This window comes from Lepidochelys kempii, chromosome 24, assembly GCF_965140285.1.
Source record: "Lepidochelys kempii isolate rLepKem1 chromosome 24, rLepKem1.hap1, whole genome shotgun sequence".
In the NCBI taxonomy this organism is placed as follows: domain Eukaryota; kingdom Metazoa; phylum Chordata; order Testudines; family Cheloniidae; genus Lepidochelys; species Lepidochelys kempii.
Window position 1 is genome coordinate 16,642,755 of NC_136403.1, and position 23,405 is coordinate 16,666,159.

The following is a 23,405-nucleotide window of genomic DNA, read 5'->3' on the forward strand; positions in this document are numbered from 1 at the left end:
CCTGGCTGGTTGTCACGTTCGATGGGGGCAATATTCCACCCCCCACGTTCCTTCCGCCACCCCCCCCGCCCCCGCCCCCGCCTAGATTGTCTCAACGTTCCATCGGGGTTCCCGACGTTCCACCCCCCACCTCCGGCGACTTCCCGACGTCCCCAGCCCCCCTCCCCCACCGCGTACATTGCCGCCACGTTCCAGCAGGGGGTTCCCAACCGTTCACCCCCCCCCCTCCCCCAGCCCCGCATCCACCCCGGCCGGCGGCAGCGTTCGATCCGGGGCTCCCCGGCCACGTTCCATCCGCTCCCGACCTCGCGCTGGGCCGGCCACGTTCCATCCGGCCCGCCGCAACGTTCTGTCCCCTCCCTCGAGACAGTAGCAACGTTCCATCTGGTGGGGAGAGCGGGGGGGGGGGGTGTCCCCAAACTTCCTCCCGCCCCCCTCCCTTTCCCCCCTCTCGCAGCGCCCGGCCCGGGGGCTCCCCCAAGTTCCCATCGGCTCGCCACGTTCCACCCCTCCCCCCTCGCTCTCCTTCCTTCCCCCCCCCCCGCGATCGTCGCAACGTTCTATCCCCTCCCCCACTCTCCTCCCCGGATTGTTGCAACGTTCCATCCGCTGCTGCCGCCGCCGCCCGCGACGCTTCCCCGGGGCCCAGGCCGCGCTCGATCGGCGGCTCCGCCGGCTCCCCCCTCACGTGTCCCGGGCTCCCAGCTGGGGAAGAAGGGAAGGGAAGGGAAGGGGAGGGGGGGAGAGGATCGCTCTCGCTCTCCTCCTCACATGACCCGAGTGTTTGTCCCCGTGATCAGCGCCTCGGCTCCCGTGTCTCCTCCGCGTCCCCTCTGCCTCCATCCGGCGTGAGATTTAAACTCACCCGCCCCCCTTCCTCTCCCTCTTCTCCTTCCCTCCCCCCCCCGCCCCGGCCTGGTGCTGAGGGGCCTCCCCACCCCTCTCCTTCCCCCCTTCCCCTCCCCCCTCCCCCCTCTCCCCCCATGGACATGCTGGATCCCGGCCTGGACACAGCCACCGCCTCTGCTGCTCCCAGGTAAGAGGACGAAGGGAGGAAATTCCCCACCCCTCTTCTGGGGGGGGCCGATTGCTTCCCACCCCCTCGCTGGGCCTGCGGAGGGGCAGGGTGGGGGAGGGGAGGGAGCCAGCCATGATCCTCCTGCAGCGGCGCGGAGAGGGGGAGAACAAAATGGAGGACGAGGCAGAGAGAGAAAGGGGGGAAGGAGGGGAAAGGGGGTGGGGGGCTGGGAGCCCAGTCGGCTGGGGGGGAGAGGAGGAGGGGCCTTGAGTGTCTGTTGGGGAGGGATGGGGGCAGAGTTGGAGGGGGCTGTGACCTGGGGGGAGGGGAAGGGTTGGGGCAGGGAGTTGGGGGGTGGGGCTGTGATCTGGGGGGCAGGGAGTGTTTGGGAAGCAAATAGGTGAAGGGGCTGTGACATGGGGGGGTCAGGGAGTGTGTGCCGAGGGCGGGAGGCGAGGAAGGGGTCCGGTGATCTGTGTGGCTTGTGCCTGGAGTTGCGGGGTGGGGGAGACAGACAAAGGGGGCCACGGGTGAGAGTGAGCTGGTGTCAGGAGTGGGGGGGGCGTATGGGAGGGAGATAGGGAGGGCTGTGATCTGAGTGGATTTGTGTTGGGGGGGCAGACACAGGAGTGAGGGCTGGGCTGGGGTGAGCTGGTGACAGGACTGAAAGGGGTGCAGACAGAGCCTGGAATCTGGGGCGCCGGGGTGAGACAGGAAGAGGGGAGCACCTGGGGTCTGAGGGAGCTGGCTGGGGAGGAGGGAGCTCAGGGGGTCTGTGGGCTAAGCGAATTGGTGTCATGGGTTGGGGGGGCCGACAGAAGTGGCAGCTGGGGTCTTAGTGGCTCGGTGTCGGGGGCCGGGAGTGTGAGGAATGAAGAAATGGGGTGGGAGGGGGCAGAGGAGAGGACTGGGGAAGTAGGTCAGGGAGGGGGAGGGCTCTTGTTAGCGTTGGGGGGCCAGAGCAGGTAGAAGGGTCCTGTGACCTGTGCGCGGTGGGGATGGGATGCCAGGGGAGCTGAGCAGGGGGAGTTCACCCCACCAAGTAATTAGTTCCCAGGATCCCCCCCCCCCCACGCTCTAGGTGGCTTGGGACGGGGTCAGCACTGTGACGGGGAGTGGGGCGCCAATGTAGATGAGATGGGTCCATAGACGGTGGAGTGGCCGAAAGAGACTGCAGAAGCCTAAGGGTACTTGATGCCCAGGAGAAAGAGGTGGGGGGTAGAGAGAAGTGAGGGGGGAGGAGGCCGCTGTGCTGGAAGTGGGAGAGGGTGCGGTTAGGGAGCATCTTCTGGTGATCCTCTGTGTCAAGGGAAGTGAGGTGGGAGCTGTTGGGGAGGGGGGGCGGGAAGGATTCTAGGATCCGCCTGAGTTGGGGGATGTGGGAGGTCGGGGGGGGGGGGGGCCAGACGGAGGTCCCCATGGGGAGGAGGGAGTTGGGAGGCTCGATCCGTGTCCTGCATTTGGGGGCAGCCCAGGGATGGGAGGGTGTCGCTGTAAGTGTGCGGGGGGCGGGGTGCACACTCTGGACCAGCTCAGTGGACTCTGGGGGAGCTGCGGCCCCTTGACCCCAGCTGGGATCAGGCCCCGGTGACTCCGGGGGAGCTCTGACTGACCAGCTAGGGGTCTGGCCCTGTATATGCAGACTGTGAAGAGGTCATTCACACTTTTTGGGGTCTGTGGGGGATGAGACAGGGACTGTGTTGCCTGTGATCTGTGTCCACGTCTGAGACCCCCTCTGGGGATGAAGGGCAGAGCGGCTCCCTACCCCCCCTCCCCCCAGCTGCTCTCCTCTCCTTCCTGGCGGTATAAGGCAGCTGACAAAATTCTCCAGCCCTTACCCTCCTCCATAGGCTTAGCAAGAGTATCAGGACGAGCCAGGAATTGACGGACATCTGGAAGGAAACTTGGGTTAATATTCTCCAGAGCCAGGGACATTACTGGTCCTGTGGGAGTGGGTGCCCCACATTGGTTTGGCTCCCTTGCCTGAGGCTCCACCCCCACTCCACCTCTTCCCACCCCCACTGCTCCCCTGAGAGCCTCCCTCCCTCGCTCTTTTCTGCCCCCTTCTACCTTGGGGGCCATGAGGGGGCAGTGAGGAGCCAGTGGCGGGGGCAGCCCCACTCAACAGCTGGAAGGGGGGCAGGGCCAGAGCTGAACAGCTGATTGGTGGCCTGCCCCAGGGCCCCCAGAGCAGCAGCCCTGTGGGTGCTGAGACCCCCTGTTTTTTCTCCAGGGGTGCTTGAGCCCCTAAGCACTCAAGGAGTCAGCGCCTGTGAAGGGAGCTGGGCTGTAAATCAAAGCGTGGCCCTCGTAATAATCCCTGCCTCTCGTCTATCACTTCCTAGCTGTGATCTCAAAGCACTTTGCAAAGGAGGTCGGTGTCCTCCCCATTTCACAGATGGAAAAACCAAGGCCCAGGGAGGTGAATGGAGACGCCCTGGGGCTGGATCGTCTTTTGGTGGAAAGGCGAGGCTGCGGCGCGTCCATTGTGTTGCCCCAGCGGGCGACTCTGCCCTTGTGATCGCTGGCAAGGCGAGAACTCCGGGCAGGGGCCTGGGCGCTGTTAAAGCCATTGAGTGTCTCGCAAAAGTTTTGGTGCTGCGGAGTCTGGTCGTCCTGGAGAACTTAGGGGAAAAGATTTCACGTTGGGAAGCGAAATGGTGTAGAGTTGAATGGTGCTGACCCCCCAGCACGGCACCAGGGGGCACTGTGCTGTAGGGGGCAGGCAGGGGGCGCTCCCCACAGACAGTCAGGACTGGCCCCAATGCCCCAGGGTGGCGCTAGGGGGCGCTGTGCTGCAGGGGGTGGGATGGGTACTCGTCCTGTGGACGATCAGGACTGGCCCCAATGCCCTAGGGTGGCACTAGGGGGCGCTGTGCTGCAGGGTGCGAGATGCTGACACATCTGGCTATTGTCAGAGTAGATGGGTCCCTGCGGCTGGAACTAACTGTGCCCACGGGGACTGAAATGAATAGGTCCCATAGCCGCTCCCGGCTACAGCTGGCAACACTGGATGCTGTGGAGATCTGGGGGGCTCTCCGTGCCATGGCAGCTTTAATTAACCCTGCTAGTGGTCAAGTTCCATGGTTACTGAAGCAGCCAGTCCCTGCCCCAGCTGAGATCAGGGCCCCGTCGTGCCGGGGCGCTGCCCAGACCCGGCGAGAGACAGGCCCTGCCCCAGCTGAGATCAGGGCCCCGTCGTGCCGGGCGCTGCCCAGACCCGGCGAGAGACAGGCCCTGCCCCAGCTGAGATCAGGGCCCCGTCGTGCCGGGCGCTGCCCAGACCCGGCGAGAGACAGGCCCTGCCCCAGCTGAGATCAGGGCCCCGTTGTGCCGGGCGCTGCCCAGACCCGGCGAGAGACAGGCCCTGCCCCAGCTGAGATCAGGGCCCCGTCGTGCCGGGCGCTGCCCAGACCCGGCGAGAGACAGGCCCTGCCCCGGCTGAGATCGGTTCTGTGGTGCTAGGCATTGCCTCGACATGCAGCAAGAGACAGGCCCTGCCTAGGGAGCTTCTAATCTAAAGAGGGAAGCCTGGTGCATGATGGGAGATGTAGTCCAGTCTATCCTGGAGAATGTGGTTCCTGAACTACAACTCCTGGGAGGCACTGCGGTAGCATTTTCAAATAACCCTGTTTCAGGGTCCCCAACACAGGGACTTTTGGGGGTGCTGGGCAGCCCCCTCTCTGGGACTTGATCCTCCTTTAGTCCCTAGTATTTGAGCCACTCCCAAATTTATCCTTCCAAGCCTGGAAGGTGGGTTCCCCATTCTGCTGATGGGGGAAACTGAGGCACAGAGGTCCAAGGGAACAGGTGGGAGGTCTGTGAATAGAACCCAAGAACATGGGGTCTTAGCCCAGCACCTTCGCCCCAAAGCCACCCTGAAAGACCACCCAGCGGGTCTGCACTAAGTCACCGGTGGATGAGAGAGGTGGGCGTGTCTCACTGGACCTGCCAGGACAGCTGGGCTGGAGGAGCAGGCCTGTCTGCCCCGTGGACTCTCCTAAGGGGAAAAAGTCTCCAGGGGCAGCCATAGCCGCACTTCTTAGCTGTTCCTGGGATGTCCAGGCGGCTCGGAGAGGCCTGTGTGAGCGATCATTACTCCCTCAGGGAAGGGATCTGTTGGCGGGAGGCCATTAGAGGGGGGCTTGTAGTGTCCCCTAGTCCTGTGTGTCTGTGAAATAGCTCCCATTGGGTGTATATTCCAGAATAACTCCTCTGATTTCACCATGGCTTTTCGCCAATTTCAAGGCCGGGCAGGGCCATCTGATCATCTGGTCTGAGCTCCTGGGTAGCCCAGGCCAGGGAATATTGCCCAGGTCCCCCTGCACTGAGCCTCATACTCTCCCAACTTCCCCCTGAACTGCATAAGATCAGAATCTGACCCATTTATTAGTAGTATTATTTTAAAATCCGTTCTGTATGTATCCCATTCCCCGGTTTCTATCCCCTCTCCCCCCATAGCCAGTCCGTACCAGCTGCAAGTGGATTGGCGTCAGCGCCCTCTAGAGAGGAAAGGCCCCATGTCCCATTCCCTGCCCCACTGAGCCAGCCATCCCCTCCCACCCCCCAAGCTCTGGGGCCAGATGGGGAGCTAAGGCACCCAAGAGGCCATACGCTGAGCCAGTCTGTTCCTGGATCGGAGCCGGTGCCCAGACATGGCAGGCACGTCCCGTTCGGGGCCCTTTTGCATGCATTTCATAACGGGATACATTTCACAAGGGCATTAATCGGTGTGTAATGTCCACCCCCAACCATCGTCCACGTTGATCCTCTGCAGGGATACAACCAGGGGATCTAAAAGCGTAAACGCCTTCCGAGTGACCGGAACAACCAGATCCAGTGGTGCAGAGGAATTAACTGACTCAAAGTGCTATGCCTGATCTAGCCACTAGGGAGTGATAGTCGCTCCTCCTTTGCCAGGCTTACCAGGGCAAGAAATGTGGTTGTTACTTACTGGGGGGGGCGGGGGGGGACCCAGGGTCACGGAGTCAGGAAAGACCCTCCGAAAACAAAGCTTTAAGTGCAGGGTGCACAAATTGTGGGCCCACACTAGCGCCAGGCAGCCACGTCACCGAGCACCCGCCCGTTGCCTTCATCTGATCATCGTGGCCCTGTGTTGGAAAGGGAATGGTCAGTGCCGGTGGCTCCCAGGCACACACGAAACTGACCGGGTGGAAAGGAAATTGACCGATGGTGTAAGTGGCTGTGTGAGTCTCCCTGCAGCCTGTGCTCTGCTCATCCAGGCGGGAGCGTCTCTGGGCAGTTGCATACCATGCTGGCATCCAGATAGGGCATGGGCATTATCTCTCCCTGCCAGCGGGAAGGATTAGATTTCAACCCGTTCTAATACCTCCCGGCATGAAACCCTGTTTCGGAAAGCAGCTGTCTGAGCCTTCATCTGCGGGAAAGGAGAGTAAGTCGCCGCATGCATTGTAGCTAGAAGCTTCTGAGAAATAGCTGGGTTGGATTTCAGGATCCTTTGTTTGTGTTTATGGTAGGACCGACAGGCACTGTTGTCAATCACTGCACAGACACACTGTGAGAGACCATCCCTGCCCCAGCTAACCACTAGACCCCACTCGCCTCCCAGCGCTGGGGATAGAAGCCAGGAGTCCTGGCTCCCAGCCCCGCCCTGCTCTAGCTCACTAGACCCCACTCCCTTCCCAGCCCTGGGGGTAGAACCCAGGAGTCCTGGCTCCCAGCCCCGCCCTGCTCTAACCCACTAGACCCCACTCCCTTCCCAGCGCTGGGGATAGAATCCAGGTGTCCTGGTTTCCAGGAGTCCAGTTCTGGGTCCGTCTCATCTCTCCCTCGTTTTCCCCAGTCTCAGCTGGGACAGGAAGTCTGGTAGAGCCAGGAATCAAACCTAGCTCCCACTCTAGTTCCTCAAACACTAGATCATCTTCCTGCTCTCTACCGCTCTTGAGATGGTAGCAAGTGCTGGCAAAAGAGATCAGGCGAAACTGATCCAGCCAGAAATGCAGCTGCTTCTGGGGTGAGGTGCTTCAACAGCGCACAGCAATGCTGCAGAGTGTAGGACAGGAGACCAGGGGAATCCTGTAGCAGATTAAAATTTAAGGATGAGGATGTGGGGGGGAATTAATAGCTCTTTCCAGTAGTCCTTGTGTCCTTGGAGAATGAGGGTCTTCTCCAGCAGTGAACTGGGTGCAGGGAAAGAGGTTAAAATATTGTCAGCTGGGTCCTGGGAGGTGTTTGGTTTCTATGAAATCCGGTAGCTTGGTGGCATTGGTTGTTGGGTGTGTGTTACCCCCATGGCAGAATTCTGCCTGGTCTTCTCTGGCTGAGGGGCTGAGATCCATGTTGTATGGCAAACTGTCACAAAGTGAATTACAGCCTCTTCTTGCAAGAGTGGCTACGTGGAGGTTCTCCTCCATCTGGCGTCTTCTTGGAGAGCAGGGAAAGGGGAGTGGGATCTGGTGGGTTAGAGCAGGGGGGCTGGGAGCCAGGACGCTTGGGTTCTCTCTTCCACTCTGGGAGGGGAGTGGGGTCTAGTGGTTAGAACAGGGGGAGCTGGGAGCCAGGACGCCTGGGTTCTATCCCCAGCTCTGGGAGTAAAGCACCGGCTGAAGCGGCTCCCGCTTGTGTTGTCTCCTTCTGTCTTCCAGCCACGAGAAAGGACAAGAAGTTGAAGAAGGAGTCGAGCTGCAGGAAGGTGAGGCGAGGCCAGGGAGCCCTGTCGCCGTCCAGGTGCTGCGTTGCTGGGAGCTTGGAGCTCCTGCTTGGGCCATTTAAACCAGCGGGGTGGGACTCGTGCAACCCTGTCAGCCTCCCCCTGCTCTAGCCATTAGACCCCACTCCCCTCCCAGAGGTGGGGATAGAACCCAGGAGTCCCGACTCCCAGCCTCCCCCGCCCCGCTTTGACTCCATAGGTCATGCTGCCTCCCCAGAGCCGGGGTGTGAACCCTTCCCCCTCCCTCGGTGGGGTCCTGTGTGAGTGACTGGTCTCTCCTGGCTCCCAGGGGACGTCACGAACGCCGAGGAGCAGACAGCAGTGGCCATTGCTAGTGTCCAGCAAGCAGCCTTCACAGACCACAATATCCAGTACCAGTTCCGCACAGAGAACAATGGAGGACAGGTGAGAGACGCTAGGGGGCGCTGCGCTACAGGGGGCGGGGTGAGGCTTTCCCCTGGCAGGCAGGGCTGGCCTCGATGCCCCAGCGTGGCACTAGGGGGCGCTGTGCTGCAGGGAGTGGGGCGGGGGCTCTCCCCTGGTGGTCAGGGCTGGTCCCGATGCCCCAGCACGGCACTAAGGGGCCCTGTGCCGTCTGTGGATTCTGTTCACATTTCTCTATCCCAAATGATCTTTCCTGTCTCCCTCTCCTCCCAGGTGACATACAGAGTGGTCCAGGTGACAGACAGTCAGCTGGATGGACAGACGGACGCAACGGGAGCCGTCAGCGTGGTCTCGACAGCCGCCTTCGCCGGGGGCCAGCAGGCTGTCGCTCAGGTGGGGGGCGGGTCTGCGCCCGGTTTCTAACCGGGGCTTAGTAAAAGGGACTGGGGAACGAGCAATAGCTGGCCCCTCTAGTGCATTCTTCCTCCATAGGTCTCCAAGCGCTTTGGAAAGGAGCCCAGTATCACTGGCCCCGTTGGAGAGATTGGGGAAACTGAGGCACGGAAGGGTGAAGCAGGGCCAGAGATGGAGCTCTGGAGTCCTGAGACTCAGGCCAGTGGCCTCCCCCTTGGGGAAGCTCTGATTAGTTCTGAACAACGGGCTCAGCAGATAGCCCGCGTGGAGTTAATTATAAATCACGCTGCAAGAGTGGGCTGTATTAGGTGTATTATGGTAGTGTCCATGGGTCCCAGCTGGGGTCAGAGCCCCGCTGTGCCGGGCGCTGCCCAGACACAGCGAGAGACAAGCCCTGCCCTGGAGAGCTCAGTCCCCACCTGAAAGATGCAGCGGAGCTGGGAATGGAACCCAGGTGTCCCTGTGTCCCCACCATCCTTTCCCTGTCTCGGGGAGCTGGAGATGCTCTTGGGTTACAGCCCCCCCGCCCCAGTGCTTCGCGGTTTATTTTTAGCCTGACGTTGCGGGGGCCTCTTTGTTCTCCGCGAGCGTGCACTCGCTCGGATGTGGTCAGGGCCAGGCCGTCTCATGCAGCTGTGGCTGTTGGCTGCACCGGGCGGCTCGGGGCACAAGCCCCAAGGAGCGAAGCAGGTGCCTTTCTCATGCAGCCGAATGCGGGCTCCGCCGTCTGGATTGTCGGCCACTTGGGACAGGGGCCAGCACCTGGCACCGGGGGGGTTCTGGGCCAGCACTGGGGCTGATGATAATCCTGCCCTTCGCCCCTGACTTATCTGCACAGGGCAATGGCAGAGTAGTTCCCCGGGAGGTTGTGGAGTGAAAGCGGTTTGAGTCCAGAACAGTGTTTACACGGGACCCTCTTCTGGACTAGCTTTTGGGGTCTAACCCCTGCTTCTCAGGTCCAGCTGTGCAGATGGCCAGAGGGCGAGCCCCTCCGCTGTGGGTGGGAAGGGAGGGCTAGTCACTGCCTCGCTCCGTAGTGTCTCCAGCAGCCTCTCCTCTTGGGCAAACGCCCCCCGGCTCTGTGGCCAGCTTCTCCTTTTTAATCTGCCCTTTGCTGGGGAGCCCAAGCTCTGCCGCTGCACCTAATTGGCGTGGGTGGGATGGGGCGCATCCCATCACTAGGCTGTAAAAGGCAGTCTGGCCTGCTGGGTAGAGGGCTAGTTCGTTCCCGGCTTGATCTGCCTGGTAACGGTGGCCAAATCCTGTGGCTCCGTGCCTCAGTTTCCCCATCTGAGCCATGACGATAATGGTGCTGGCCGCGTGTAGGAAGCGTTTCCACCCGAAGAGCTCAAGCGCTAGAGAAGAGCTCGGGGGTCCGATGATGCTGGTTATTCGTTCTCTAACCATAAAATGGCCCCAGGATTTTTCTTTTTTCTTTTCTTTTCTTTTATTTTCTGAAAAGCCTTAAAAAGTTGGGTCTTGGCCCATGTAAGCAATGTCGTGTGGGGGTCACACTTACAGGCTGCAGGGCTGTGCCCTGCAGAGCAGCTGCTCTGGGAAGGACCCAGGAGTCCTGGGGCACCAACAGCCCATGAGCTCCCCAGCATTTCTGTGGCTAAGAGGGCGAGCACCCCGCTGGGCTGGAGAAGAGCGAGTGGGAGCTGGTAAGTGGGGTCCCCTCTGGATACAGCATGGGGGACGCCATGACTGGAGACTGCGCCCAGCTCTGGGGGGATGCACGTCAAACAGGACATCAGGAAATCGGGGAGGGCTCAGGGAAAAGCGACGGGGACGATCTGAGGGCTGGAAAACCTGCTGAAGGAGCTCGATCTGTGGAGTTTCTCCAGAGACGGCTCAGAGGGGACTAGATCCCGGTCTATCAGAGTCTCCCTGGGGAGGAGATTTCGGGGAACAGAGGGCTGGTTAGCTCAGCCAGGACAGGCAAAGCGGGAGCTGGCAGATTAATTTAGGCTGGAAATAAGGGGCAGATTTTTAACCGGGAGAGAATTAACCCTTTGACTGTTCCAAGGGACCTGGTGGGATCTTTATCACCTGGATGTCCTGAAATCTAGATCTTTCCACAAGACCCTTTGCTTCAGTTCTTTGGGCCAGCCCTGACAGCCAGTGGAGAGCTTGCACCCTGCAGGGCAGCGCCCCCTAGCGCCGTGCGGGGGCATTGGGGCCAGCCCTGGCTGCCAGTGGAGAGCTTGCACCCTGCAGGGCAGCGCCCCCTAGCGCCGTGCGGGGGCATTGGGGCCAGCCCTGGCTGCCAGTGGAGAGCTTGCACCCTGCAGGGCAGCGCCCCCTAGCGCCGTGCGGGGGCATTGGGGCCAGCCCTGACAGCCAGTGGAGAGCTTGCACCCTGCAGGGCAGCGCCCCCTAGCGCCGTGCGGGGGCATTGGGGCCAGCCCTGGCTGCCAGGGGAGAGCCTGCCCCCTGCAGCATAGCGCTCCTCCCAGCTTCCCCACGTCTCGCCGGCGAGATCTTCCCCGTCCTCTTACTGACCACACTGAGGCAGAAGAGGGCGACTGAACTGTAGATCTGGGCTTCAGGGCAGCGATCTCCGGCTGGTGGTGGGGTCAGGAGGAAATCTCTCGGGGGCAGGTCATTCCATCATTGACCACTAGGGGGTGCCTTTGTCTGAAGCAGCTGGTTCTGGCCAGTGCTGGAGACAGGACGCCAGGCTAGATGGGCTCGTTGGTCTGATCAGAGGGTGGGGAAGGATATCAGGCTAGGCCCCGCTCCCCTCCGAGAGCCGGGGATAGAACCCAGGAGTCCTGACTCGCTCCCCTCACCTGCTCTAACTGGTGCCCTCTTCTCCTCTTCTTCAGGCTGTGATCCAGAACCCGTTCAGCAATGGCGGAAGCCCGGCCGCAGACGCAGTCAGCGGGGAGGCCCGCTTCGCGTATTTCCCTGCCTCCACGGTGGGGGATGCCACGGCCGTGTCAGTTCAGACCACAGATCAGTCGCTGGCACAGGCTGGAGGTGAGAGGACTCCACCAGTTTCCCAGGGCTGGAAAGACTTGGGGGGGGGGGGGCAGGAAGGGTGGCTGGGTCTGTTTGCTTCTAAGACTCAGGACTTCTCTACTCTGCAGCTGGGCACATGGCGGGGTGGGGGGGTAAAGACGCCTCGCCGGTGAAGGTTTGACCGCTCTGGTTCACGGCTGGCGTGGTGTCATCCGCAAAGCATGCTGGGAGGATGGTGTGGCTGACCTGGAATATCTCAGCCCTGCTTTATTTAAAGGGAAGGTCTAGAAAGGGTTAGCAGAAATGGGGAAGCATTTTGGGAGACGGAGGGGGGCTCTCTGGAGACCCAGACAGTGTCGGTGCGTCAGTCGCATCCAAGGCAGCCTCCTCCTCCCCCAGCGGCGGGCTCGGGCTCAGGCTCTCGGCAGACTCAGGCAGCGTTGCGGCGTCGGTCACACTCAGAGCAGCTCCCCCCCCTCCCAGCGACGGGCTCAGGCTCTCGGCAGACTCAGGCAGGTGTCAGTTTTGCTCACTCATGCTTTGGAGCTTTCCCCCGGCCCCCGAGGAACAGAAACCCCTTTTACTGAACGCTGAGGTTCTGCAAAGTCACATGAGTCCAGGAGCCCAATCCTGAGCACGTGGCTAGAGCATCTCACCCTTAATCCTTAATATGAATTGCGCCAGGTATTTGTAGTGGGGGATGGGGCAGAACCGCTTCCAGGCTGTATTCCCAGGTCCGCAAAGAACCACCCCAAAACAGGCTCACGCCCCAATGACTTCCTCTTCCCCTTTAAATCCTCCTCAGCCTGACCCAGATCTAGTGAATCTCCGGGATTGAAATTTGGGCACGAGTGGCTGTTCCTGATTGATTATTTCCCCCCCGACCCTTGTTTAAATGACCAGCATCCCAGCAGAATAGCATCATCATCAGGCTGTTAATTGCCCCCTTGTTACAGCCGTTTCTGGGGTCTGATAACGAGACCCCGAGGCATCTAACCTGGCTGCAGCGCCAACCTTCCCCTTCTGTAACCTGGAGGGCAGCTCAAGCCGAGCCATTCAGATCGAACGTAGGCAGAGTCGTTCAGAATGGAACCCAGGAGTCCTGGCTCCCAGACCCCCCCGAGTCTAACCCACCAGACCCCACTCCCCTCCCAGCGCTGCGGATAGGACTCAGGGGTCCTCATTTCCAGGAGCCCAGTTCTGAGTCTGTCTCACCTCTCCCTCTGTCTCCCCCAACAGGCCAGTTCTACGTGATGATGACCCCCCAAGACGTGTTGCAGACAGGGACGCAACGCACCATCGCTCCTCGCACCCACCCGTACTCCCCGTATGTAGCCCGTGAAGTTGGGGTGCGGGGTGGCCCCAAAAATCTCCCATCTGCCTGCAACTTGCCCAGCTTCAGCTATGTGGGGAGGGGGTCCCCCATGGGGCTGGGATCTGCTTGCTGGGGGAGGGATAGTGGATCGCTGGGGGATCGCACAGCTCCTCTCTCGGCCCTTGGGATCCTGCCCAGCTTCCCCCCTCCCCCAGCTCCTGCTCTAACCACCTCTCCCCAGCCTCCGGGGTTTCCTGGCTCCTCGCTGGGTGCGGCCCTGTACCAGCACCCGCTGCCTAGGTGTGCCCAGCAGATCCTTCCCCTCTCCACCAGCTACGCCGAGCAGCACCTCGCCAGGAGCCAGCCAGCCACAGGCAAACCCACCTGGGCCTGGCATCACCCATACAGGGCGTCCGCCTTGCAGGGGATTAGAAACCCCTGCAGAGGAGCCAGCCTGTGACCAGGGGGGTTAGGTCCCAGGACCGAGTGTGCGACTGGGGGTGGGCTCTCAGGAAGGGGGGCTTGGAAAGGAGTTTAGACACTGAGAGAGACACCGCTGCCCCCTGCTGGATGGAACTGGACTGTGTGTGTGTGCCTACTGCCCCCTTCTGGATCTGGATCTGCACGCCCTGAGTGAGTGTGAGGAGGGAGAGCGAAAGGTCAGTAGCTCAGGATGGCCTGGACTCCGCATGGGGGTTCGGTGTCAGTTCAGATATTGTTTTTGCCCCTCTTATAACTCCCTCCTCTCTCTTTGTGCCACCCTAGGAAGATGGATGGGACGCGGACGCCCCGTGATGAGAGGCGGCGAGCCCAGCACAATGAAGGTGGGTGGCGGGCTGAGATCCCGCTGGTCTTGTGCCCCGTGGCCCCGTTTCACCCCACTGATCCTGTGGCTTCCCCGTCCCAAACACGGCCCTTTGTGCCCTTGAGATCCTTGATAGGCAGATTGTATCTGGCTGGGCTCCCCCCCGAAGCTACCCACCCCCTCAGCCAAGTGTGAGAAATGTCTTTTCTCTTTTAGTATAATCTCCTGGCCCTCCACAGGGCCCTGAGATCTCTGGCCAACTGCTTTTAATACCCCAATGCAGCCTGTCCCGGGCAGCACACCTGGGTTTGGGAATCTCCATCCATCCTGGAAGTGCAAATAATGAGAGAGAACGTGTGTGCGGATGGAGAAGAAAACAAGGGGGAAATTCTCTCTGCACAGATCATCTCCGGGCTGGGATATCGGGGTTCTGAAAGGCTCTTAGAGGGGTGCGCTCAACCTGTATCTAACAGGGGGATCCAAGTCTGAACAGTCATGACTGGGGCCAGCAGAATGTTTTCTATTGAAATGGGATTTTGATGGAAAATCGGGTTTTCGGCACAACAGAACTTACAGTGAAAATTTTCTTCCTGTGGAAAATTTTGATTTTTTTTCCCCCGACAAATTGCTGAGAGTCTGAAAATTGCCATGGTTTGGCTGAAATATTGAATGTCTAGATTCTGAAATGTAGAGCTGGTCTGAAAACCGACTTTCCATCCAGCAAAATGTGTTGAGACATTAACATATTCATCCCATGTCTGGCCAGAAAGCCAAACCATTCATGGTTTTTGCCATACAAATATTTAAACTGCCATTTGGGGGTCAGTATGGACTGTTTTCTGTTTTAAACATTTTTTAATATAAAAAAATTCAAAAGGAACCATTTAAACTCTTCCATTGGAAAGATTTTTGTTTTCTAAAATTTTTTAAACAAAATTTTGTCTGAATCAGTCCAATTTCACAAAACGTTTTGGGTTTGTTCAGAAAGGAAGTATCCGGTTGTCTTTTTATCTACCGGTTGTACTAAAATTCCACCACATGGCCTCATGCCTGCTGGCCTCTAAATTGAGCTCTTTGGTCAAACTACATCTCCCATGATGCACTGTGGTGCCTCATGCATTTTTCTCACAGAGTTGATCTCTCTGGTAATACTACATCTCCCATGATGCACCGCGGCCACACAACTGCCATGATACATCTTCTGACCAAGAGGGCAGACCGTGGTGCATCATGGGAGATGTCGTTCAGCCAGGGAGATGGGTCTGTGGGGTGGTTTGGAGCAGGATGCACCCGGACTACAACTCCCAGAAGGCCCTAAGCAGCTTTTCAGAATTTTGGCCAAAAACTCAATTTTTATTTTTTCATTTTCATCAGCCTTTTCGCCCCCCCCCCCACCCCCGTTTTCCGATCAGCTCCAGTCCTGCTGCAACCTGCCCTGTGGCTGGGCCGAGGCGCCAGGTGGGGGCGCTGTGCGTTAACCATCTGTGTTTCTCTTCACCCCCCCCACCCACCCCCCGCAGTGGAGAGGAGGAGGCGGGACAAAATTAACAACTGGATTGTCCAGCTATCGAAAATCATTCCAGACTGCAACACTGACAACAGCAAGACGGGCGCGGTGAGGGGCAGGGGCTGGGCCGGGCCGGGAGGGGAGCATGGGGGGGGGGGGTGATATTTGAGGGAGGGGGCAGCGGAGACTGGAGCGGGGAGCTCCCTGCGTTGGGGGAGGGGCATATACTGACACACACCTACCGGGAACAGACTTCATGGGGCAGCTCCCACCAGGCCATGAGGAAGCGAGGAGGTGATATTTTGAGTCTGCTTACCGGTTTGTTTATTGTAGGGGGGACTCGGAACCCTTGGGGGTTTCCACGCCCTGGCTTGGTGGTGGGGCGGGGTGGCTTGGTGGGTGCTCGGGTTATTGTAGGGTCTCGGGGTCAGGGCTCTGTGCGTGGTTTGTTATTGTAGGGTCTCCTGAAGGCGCTGGGTCTCCAAAAACACTGGGTTGGTTGTTGTGTAGGATGACTGGCAAAAGGCTAATGTAGTGCCCATCTTTAAAAAAGGGAAGAAGGAGGATCCAGGGAACTACAGGCCAGTCAGCCTCACCTCAGTCCCCGGAAAAATCATGGAGCAGGTCCTCAAGGAATCCATTCTGAAGCACTTAGAGGAGAGGAAAGTGATCAGGAACAGTCAGCATGGATTCACCAAGGGCAAGTCATGCCTGACTAATCTAATTGCCTTCTATGAGGAGATGACTGGCTCTGTGGATGAGGGGAAAGCAGTGGACGTGGTGTTCCTTGAGTTTAGCCAAGCTTTTGGCACTGTTTCCCACAGTATTCTTGTCAGCAAGTTAAAGAAGTATGGGCTGGATGAATGAACTACAAGGTGGATAGAAAGCTGGCTAGATTGTTGGGCTCAACGGGCAGTGATCATAGAATCATAGAATATCAGGGTTGGAAGGGACCCCAGAAGGTCATCTAGTCCAACCCCCTGCTCGAAGCAGGACCAATTCCCAGTTAAATCATCCCAGCCAGGGCTTTGTCAAGCCTGACCTTAAAAACCTCTAAGGAAGGAGATTCTACCACCTCCCTAGGTAACGCATTCCAGTGTTTCACCACCCTCTTAGTGAAAAAGTTTTTCCTAATATCCAATCTAAACCTCCCCCACTGCAACTTGAGACCATTATTCCTCGTTCTGTCATCTGCTACCATTGAGAACAGTCTAGAGCCATCCTCTTTGGAACCCCCTTTCAGGTAGTTGAAAGCAGCTATCAAATCAATGGCTCCATGTCTAGTTGGCAGCCGGGATCAAACAGAGTGCCCCAAGGGTCGGTCCTGGGGCCGGGTTTGTTCAACATCTTCATGGATGATCTGGAGGATGGCGTGGATTGCACCCTCAGCAGATTTACAGATGACACTAAACTGGGAGGAGAGCTAGATACGCTGGAGGGCAGGGATAGGATACAGAGGGACCTAGACAAATTGGAGGGTTGGGCCAAAAGAAATCTGATGAGGTTCAAGAAGGACCAGTGCAGAGTCCTGCACTTAGGACGGAAGAATCCCATGCACCGCTACAGACTAGGGACCGAATGGCTCGGCAGCAGTTCTGCAGAAAAGGACCTGGGGATTGCAGTGGATGAGAAGCTGGATATGAGTCAGCTGTGTGCCCTTGTTGCCAAGAAGGCCAACAGCATCTTGGGCTGCATTAGTAGGAGCATTGCCAGCAGATTGAGGGAAGTGATTATTCCCCTCTATTCAGCACTGGTGAGGCCATATCTGGAGGATTGCGTCCAGTTTTGGGGCCCACACTACAGAAAGGATGAAGACAAATTGGAGAGACTACAGCGGAGAGCAATGAAAATTATTAGGGGGCTGGGGCAGGGGATGTACGAGGAGAGGCTGAGGGAACTGGGCTTGTTTAGTCTGCAGAAGAGAAGAGTGAGGGGGGATTTGATAGCAGCCTTTAACCACCTGAAGGGGGGCGGTTCCACAGAGGATGGAGCTCGGCTGTTCTCAGGGGTGGCAGACGACAGAACGAGGAGGAATGGTCTCAAGTTGCAGTGCGGGAGGTCTAGGTTGGATATTAGGAACCACTGTTTCACGAGGAGGGTGGTGAAGCCCTGGACTGGGTTCCCTAGGGAGGTGGTGGAATCTCCTTCCTTAGAGGTTTTTAAGGCCCGGCTTGACAAAGCCCTGGCTGGGATGATTAATTGGGGATTGGCCCTGCTTTGAGCAGGGGGTTGGACTAGATACCGCCTGAGGTCCCTTCCGACCCTATGATTCCGTGCCTCTTGGAGGATGCCACACTCACTGTGGTGGCACGGGGCCAAGGCTGTGCACTGATTTTGTTTTTGTAGGGTCTCCCAGGCGTGCGGAGGGCGGGAGGAAGGATTACAGCCTGCCCCTTCCCAGCTGTACTGGTGCCCGGGTGGAGATCCTGGGAAAACTCCCTGCGGACAGTATCAGCAATCCGCTCAGCAAATCCATCTCCCTGCCAAGGGGTCCTGGGGCATGTGAGAGACCCAACAATAACAAACCGGTGCATTTGGCGCCCACTGCTTCCAAGAGGCCCCACAATAACAAGTGGAAACGGAGTGATCACCAGGAGACCCTTCAATAGCATACTTGCCCAGCGCTCCCACAAGACCTTATAGTGAGACACTGGGGCCTGACAGGACCCTACAATAACAAACCCAGGGATCGCAGAGCCCCGAGTCCCCTGGCCAGACCCTGCTGATGTGTTTTGAAGGCAGGAGGCAGTGGAGGGGGGAGAAAGCAGAGTTAAAAACCCCCGTGTGCGTCATTCCTGGAGACCCCCAGAGCTCTCTGGCTTTGTTGCTGCTCTTGGCCAGGGGATGGCAGGTCCCCTTTGGCAGGGAGGCTGATGTGTATTGGGGGGAGATCGGTGAGGAGGCTGTTGGGTGGGGAGGGACATTTGGTGGGAGGGAGTTCATGGTGGTGGTGAGGTCCTGGGGATCTTGTGGTCGCAGGGGCGGGGAGAGGCAGGGGGTGCAGTGGAAACGTGTTCCAAAGATGTGGAGGGTGATTGGAGGTGAGGGGGAGGTTCCAGGGGGGGCACAACTGGGGGGGTTCCAGGGAGGTGGGTTTGGTGGAGGGAGATTCGGTGGAAGGGGTCCTGGGGGGCGAGTGGGAGGGGGGAATTCAGTGGGGAAGTGTTCTGAGGTTGCGGGGGGGAATTCAGGGGGGCAGGACTGGGGAGATTATGGGGGCGATTGGGCGTGTGTGTCGGGGGGGGGGGGTGTTGGAGGGTGCTCCGGGGTCCTGGTGGGATTTCCTGGGGCAGGTGGTGGGTTTTGGGGGTCAGCTGAGGGATTGGGCGGGGGGCCCAACTGGGGTGGTGGGTTGGGGGTTCGGTGACCGGGGCGGGGGGTTCCAGTGCATTTTGTGCTGAAGGCTTCCCCGTCCGGCCGTGCAGAGCAAAGGGGGCATCCTGTCCAAGGCCTGCGACTACATCCGGGAGCTGCGCCAGACCAACCAGCGCATGCAGGAGACCTTCAAGGAGGCCGAGCGGCTGCAGATGGACAACGAGCTGCTACGGCAACAGGTAGCTGTGGCGATGCCCCCTCCCTCCCCTGTCTGTCTGTCCATCCCCTTATATTCCCCCCGCATCCGTTCCCCCCACGTCTACCTTTCCATGCCAAAGCGTCCCAACGTGCTGTTAACACAGCGATTGTGCGGCTGCTTCTGGAGTGGGGAACAGCCGCACGTAACACCGCACAGGCTGGATCGCCTGGCGCCGAGATGCAGCCACCTCTGGGGCGAGGCAGCTGGGGAACAGCCACACATCGCACCACATAGCAGTTTGGGCCACGGTCAGGGAGAATGTCAAACCCAATTGAAGCTGGAGCAGAAAGTTTTCGAGTCGGCGTGATGGGAGTTTGACCAGGAAACCATTATTCACATCTCTGATGCCGAAGAGAAGTCCCGGGATGTTTAATGCATTGAGGCCGGCCCTGACTGCCAGGGGAGAGCCCCCACCCCGCCCCCTAGCACTGCATTGGGGCAGCCCGGCCTGCCAGTGGAGAGCGCCCCCTGCTGAGCCCTGCCCAGCTCCGAGGTCTCACTCGTTCATTTCTGTCACGGCATCCCTGGGCGATGCTCTGGAACGGCTCCCTACGAAGCCAGGCAGGACTCTGGGGAAGTCTCCTCTCGGGGAGCAGCCTGTCTGCAGGACACACAGCTCCCCCGGCTCCACCTTCCTGGGTCTGACCTCGGAGCATTCAGCCTCCTCTGCCCCTCCCTGTGCTTCCCACCGCGAGTCCGCCCAGGCGGGGCTCCTGGGGAAGCCAGAGGGTCCTGCCCCCCAACTCTGCAGTCAGACGTGACTCTCAGCCAGCCAGTAAAACGGAGGTTTATTAGACGACAGGAACATGGTCTAACACAGAGCTTGTAGGTGCAAAGAACGGGACCCCTCAGCTGGGTCCATTTTGGGGGGCAGGGAGACAGACAACCACGTCTGCCCTTCACTCCATATCCCCAGCCAGCCCCAAACTGAAACTCCCTCCAGCCCCTCCTCCCCTGGGCTTTGTTCCTTTCCCGGGCCAGGAGGTCACCGGATTCCTTTGTTCTCCAACCCTTTAGCTCTCACCTGGCGGGGGGAAGGGCCCAGGCCATGAGATGCCAGGAAACAGGGTGTCGGCCATTCTCTGTGTCCAGACCCCTGCACACACCTGCCCTCTAGGGCTCTGCAATGACCATACACCCTTATCCCACCCCCTAGATACTTAAGAACTGCATAGGGGAAACTGAGCCACCCCGACAATATTCAGAGGAAACATTAAGAACAGTCCCGCTTCGTCACAGTTTCCCTCCCTCTCTCTCTCCTGCCCAGATCGAGGAGCTGAAGAACGAGAACGCCCTCCTCCGAGCGCAGCTTCAGCAGCACGGCATCGAAACCGTGGGCGACACCCCGGGGCAGTAACCGCTTCTTCCCCACCACCACGTCGCCCTCCTCCTCCTCGGCACCGGATCTCCGCCCTTCCCCCGCCTCCTTCCCTCCCTTCTGCCCTCTGTCTGGTGCAAAGAGAGCTCCCCGTGTTCACTCGTGCGGCCAAACTCGACCCCATGGGGGGGGGGCGCTGAGGTGGCAGCCGCACGGCCGGCCCCTGCTTTGCCGTGCCCCCCTCCTCTGAGCCCCACCAGCCCCCTCCCCCCCACGTAGGAAATATTAAGATTAAAGCAAACTGCGTTTTTTATAGTAGGTTTTTAACACAGGATAGCAGCCCTGGGACGTCCATTTCCCTCCCCCAGCCCAGCCATGGGTTCAAATCCTCCCCCTTCCGGCTTAAAGTTGTCCCGTCACAGTGGCCCTTCCCCGTCCGATCCTTCCGTTCAAGCCGCGGTGTGTGTCTCGCTCAGCGAGGAGGCTGTCGCCATATGGCTCCAGCTGCCTCTTTCTTTCTCAAGGCAGGTAGCTGCATGGCCAAAGTCAGCCCTGGGGGTGGGGTTCTGTGGCTGCCTCCCCCCGCCTCCCGTTTTGGACACCCGGGGGGGTTATTTTTCCTCTGCAGGCAGCAAACCTCTGAAAAATCACACCCCTTTGAAAATGTAGCAACTCAGGGGGGCAGGAATGGGGCCATCCCAAATCACTAGCCCAGTTCAGCGAGTTCTAGCCAGCTGGCGTGGCTCCGATTGGCTCGAATCCACTCGTGACTCTCCAGCTGAGCAATTCAGTTCAAACCCTTGCGGCCACCAGACCTTCCAAAGGCGGCTAGCAATTTTGTAGCTCTTATTTTATTTTATTTTTCCCCCTGCCTGTCAAATCACAGCTACCGTTTCTGAGAGGTCTGACTTCCGGGGTGGGGGGGCTTTCCGAAAACCCCCTCACAGCATCTCATGTCGGGCAGCCGGGAAAAAGTAGAGACCACGCAGCATTGCTAGCCCGTTCTCTTCCTAAACCTGTGGCTGTCCCATGTGTCCACTTGTCTGATCTGTTCCTCAGCCCTCTTTCTCTTGTAATTATGTTTTGAACAGAGGGAAGTCGGAGTGAAAACGCTAACAGCGTCCCTCTTTTATTTTATTTTATTTTTTTTTTGTAATTAATCTGTATTTTATTTTTTAGTTCCAAATGCGTTTGTATAGAGGTACGTTGCCTGTATCATAACTTGAACCCAGAAAGTTTAATATTTACCACGATCGACTAAATGCTTGTTTTCTGTGGAGGGGTTTTGGCAGATATATACCGATACATAATTTTTTTAAAAAAAATTATAAATTCAGCGGTCGATCGCACAATCTTTGGCTCGGAATCAGGAGATCTCTTCAATCCCCTTCTCTCGCGATCTTCAATTTGGCTTTATTTCTCTTCTCGAAGCACGAGATTTTTTTTTTTTTTTTTTTTTGGCTTTTTGGGTTGGTTGATTGTTTTTAAATAAGCATGGCTCTAAAAATCCGAAAATTCGCAAAACCCACCAAAAAAAAAATTTATAATAGCGAGCTTTTAGCTTTGGGGTTTTTTTTATATACCGGCAAAACAAAAAACAAAAAAACAAAAAAAAAGAGAGAAAAGCAAGGCTTTCAGATGGAATTGGAAATATTGTGTATCCTTTTTGTCCTGGTCCCTGCGGAACGTAAGAATGAATGAATCAAGGAAAGAAAAAAAGGCAAATCAGATTTAAGGAAAAGAAAAGGAAGGGGAAAAAAATGTGGATTGAGTTGAATTGCAGCGTTTGAATGTTGGAAAGTAGGAAATTAATTCTGTTTATATATAAAAGAGGAAAAAACTGCACAGACATAATATTGTATCAGGTCATTTCCTTGTGGTTTTACGGTGTGGGGAGGGGAAGGGATGGGGGTTGAGTGGGGTGACCCCAGATCTGAGCGGGGTGGGGGGCAGATGCACAGAAGGATGGTGGTGTCTGGCTGAGGGGGCGGGGTCTGCAGAGCGATGGGGTATCGCTGGAGGGGTGGAGTTATATGGAGGGGGGGACAGTGCACGGGCAGGTGGAAAGATGGAGGGGTTGGGGTGCGCACCCCCAGCTGGAGAAAATGGCTCTCGGATCTGGGTGCGCACCAGTGTCCCCTCCTGGGAGGACTCGGACCTGTCTCTGTTGAGGGTTGTCGGGCTTTGTGTGTTGCCGCTGGCTGAGAGGCATGGAAAGGCTCAGGGCGTGAATGTGGGGTGTGTGTGTGAAGGGGGACAGACTGCCGCCCCCTGCTGGTGGGTGTGAGACTTGCACTGGGTCTGTCCCACTCCCCCCCCCCGTGCCGGATGTGGTGTCTCGGGTGCATGCGGGACCCCTGCTGGATTGTCCCTGCCCTGCTGCGCGGCCCCCGCCTCCCCTGCCTTGTCGAGTTCTCCCTAGGAGACATGTTGGGAAGAGCAGAGGAGCAGAGACAACATCTAGGAACTCCCTGGTGCATCCCCCCCTCTGTGCTGCCTGGGCAAGGAGGGGGGTCCCCCAGATCTCAACCCCATCCCCTTCTGATCCGGAGCTGTGGAGAGTTCGCCCAACGCACACTGGGAGGCGCCTGATCATCACCCACTTCTCCCTTGCTAAGATTTTTCTCCCTCCCCAGTGAGCTTGCTCAGGACTGTTTGCAAGGGGGCTGACCGGCTGTCGGCAGAGATGGCAGGATTCACGGGTTCCCTTTCAGAGCTGCAGCTTCTGGGCCCGGCTCCCTTCGCTCAGAGCTGGGCGCCAGGTCCCATCACAAGGGTGAGGCAGAGAGAACCCCGCGAGCCCGCCTGGAAATGCGCTTTCCATCCCAAGACCGGGGTTTAGGTTTTGAACATTTATTTCCCATCTGGAATTGGGACCAAAAAAGTCAAAATCTGAAATTTTCACCAAGCGGAAATGGAAAGATGCTTCCGAGCGGGTCGATGGGGACGTCTCGCTTCGGCTGTTTGGATGCATTTTGTTTCTAGTTGGACCGAAACGTAATTTTTACTGTCTGTTACTTCAAAATTGTGAAACCAAGGGTCATTTTGACCCAAGAAAAGGAACTTCTTTGGTTTTAGAAAACATCGACGACTCTGCAACTTCTCTTTTTTCAACCAAGAAATTGATCGAAACAGATTCTTTCCTGCAAACACTTTTGGTTTCAACTAACTGGCATTTTCTGATCCAAGAAACCATTTCATTAAATAAAATATCCCTGGATCTACTGCGGGTTACGTCCACCTAGTGCCAGGGGTGTCAATCGGCAGATTGCGGGCCAAACCTGGACCGCCAGGCGCTTTTGAACAGACCCGGAAATCTTTTTATTTACTTATTGTGGTGAATTTTTTATTTATTTTTTCTGGAATCTGGGCCCTGACACAAAACAATTGACTACCCCTGATCCAGAAGGTG

The 23,405-nt window shown here is 57.9% G+C and overlaps 1 protein-coding gene across 3 annotated transcripts; it reads left to right on the forward strand.

Annotated features, from left to right (window-relative positions):
* Nucleotides 1-599: 599 nt before the first annotated feature.
* USF2 (upstream transcription factor 2, c-fos interacting) lies at nt 600-21,847 on the forward strand. 3 transcript variants are annotated; one of them, XM_073322478.2, is made up of 11 exons: nt 600-1,036; nt 7,645-7,691; nt 7,999-8,114; nt 8,367-8,486; nt 11,339-11,492; nt 12,714-12,801; nt 13,555-13,613; nt 15,115-15,209; nt 15,660-15,801; nt 18,527-18,655; nt 19,943-21,847. In XM_073322478.2, the coding sequence occupies exons 1-11, from the start codon at nt 984-986 to the stop codon at nt 20,191-20,193; spliced, it is 1,254 nt and encodes a 417-aa protein (XP_073178579.1). In that variant the 5' UTR covers nt 600-983; the 3' UTR covers nt 20,194-21,847. The 3 variants fall into 3 exon arrangements, 2 of the variants coding, with proteins under 2 accessions (XP_073178579.1, XP_073178580.1); XR_012156064.2 differs by lacking the exon at nt 19,943-21,847 and having other exon boundaries at nt 15,655-15,801; nt 18,527-18,647; XM_073322479.2 differs by lacking the exon at nt 15,660-15,801 and having other exon boundaries at nt 609-1,036; nt 19,943-20,125.
* Nucleotides 21,848-23,405: the final 1,558 nt, after the last annotated feature.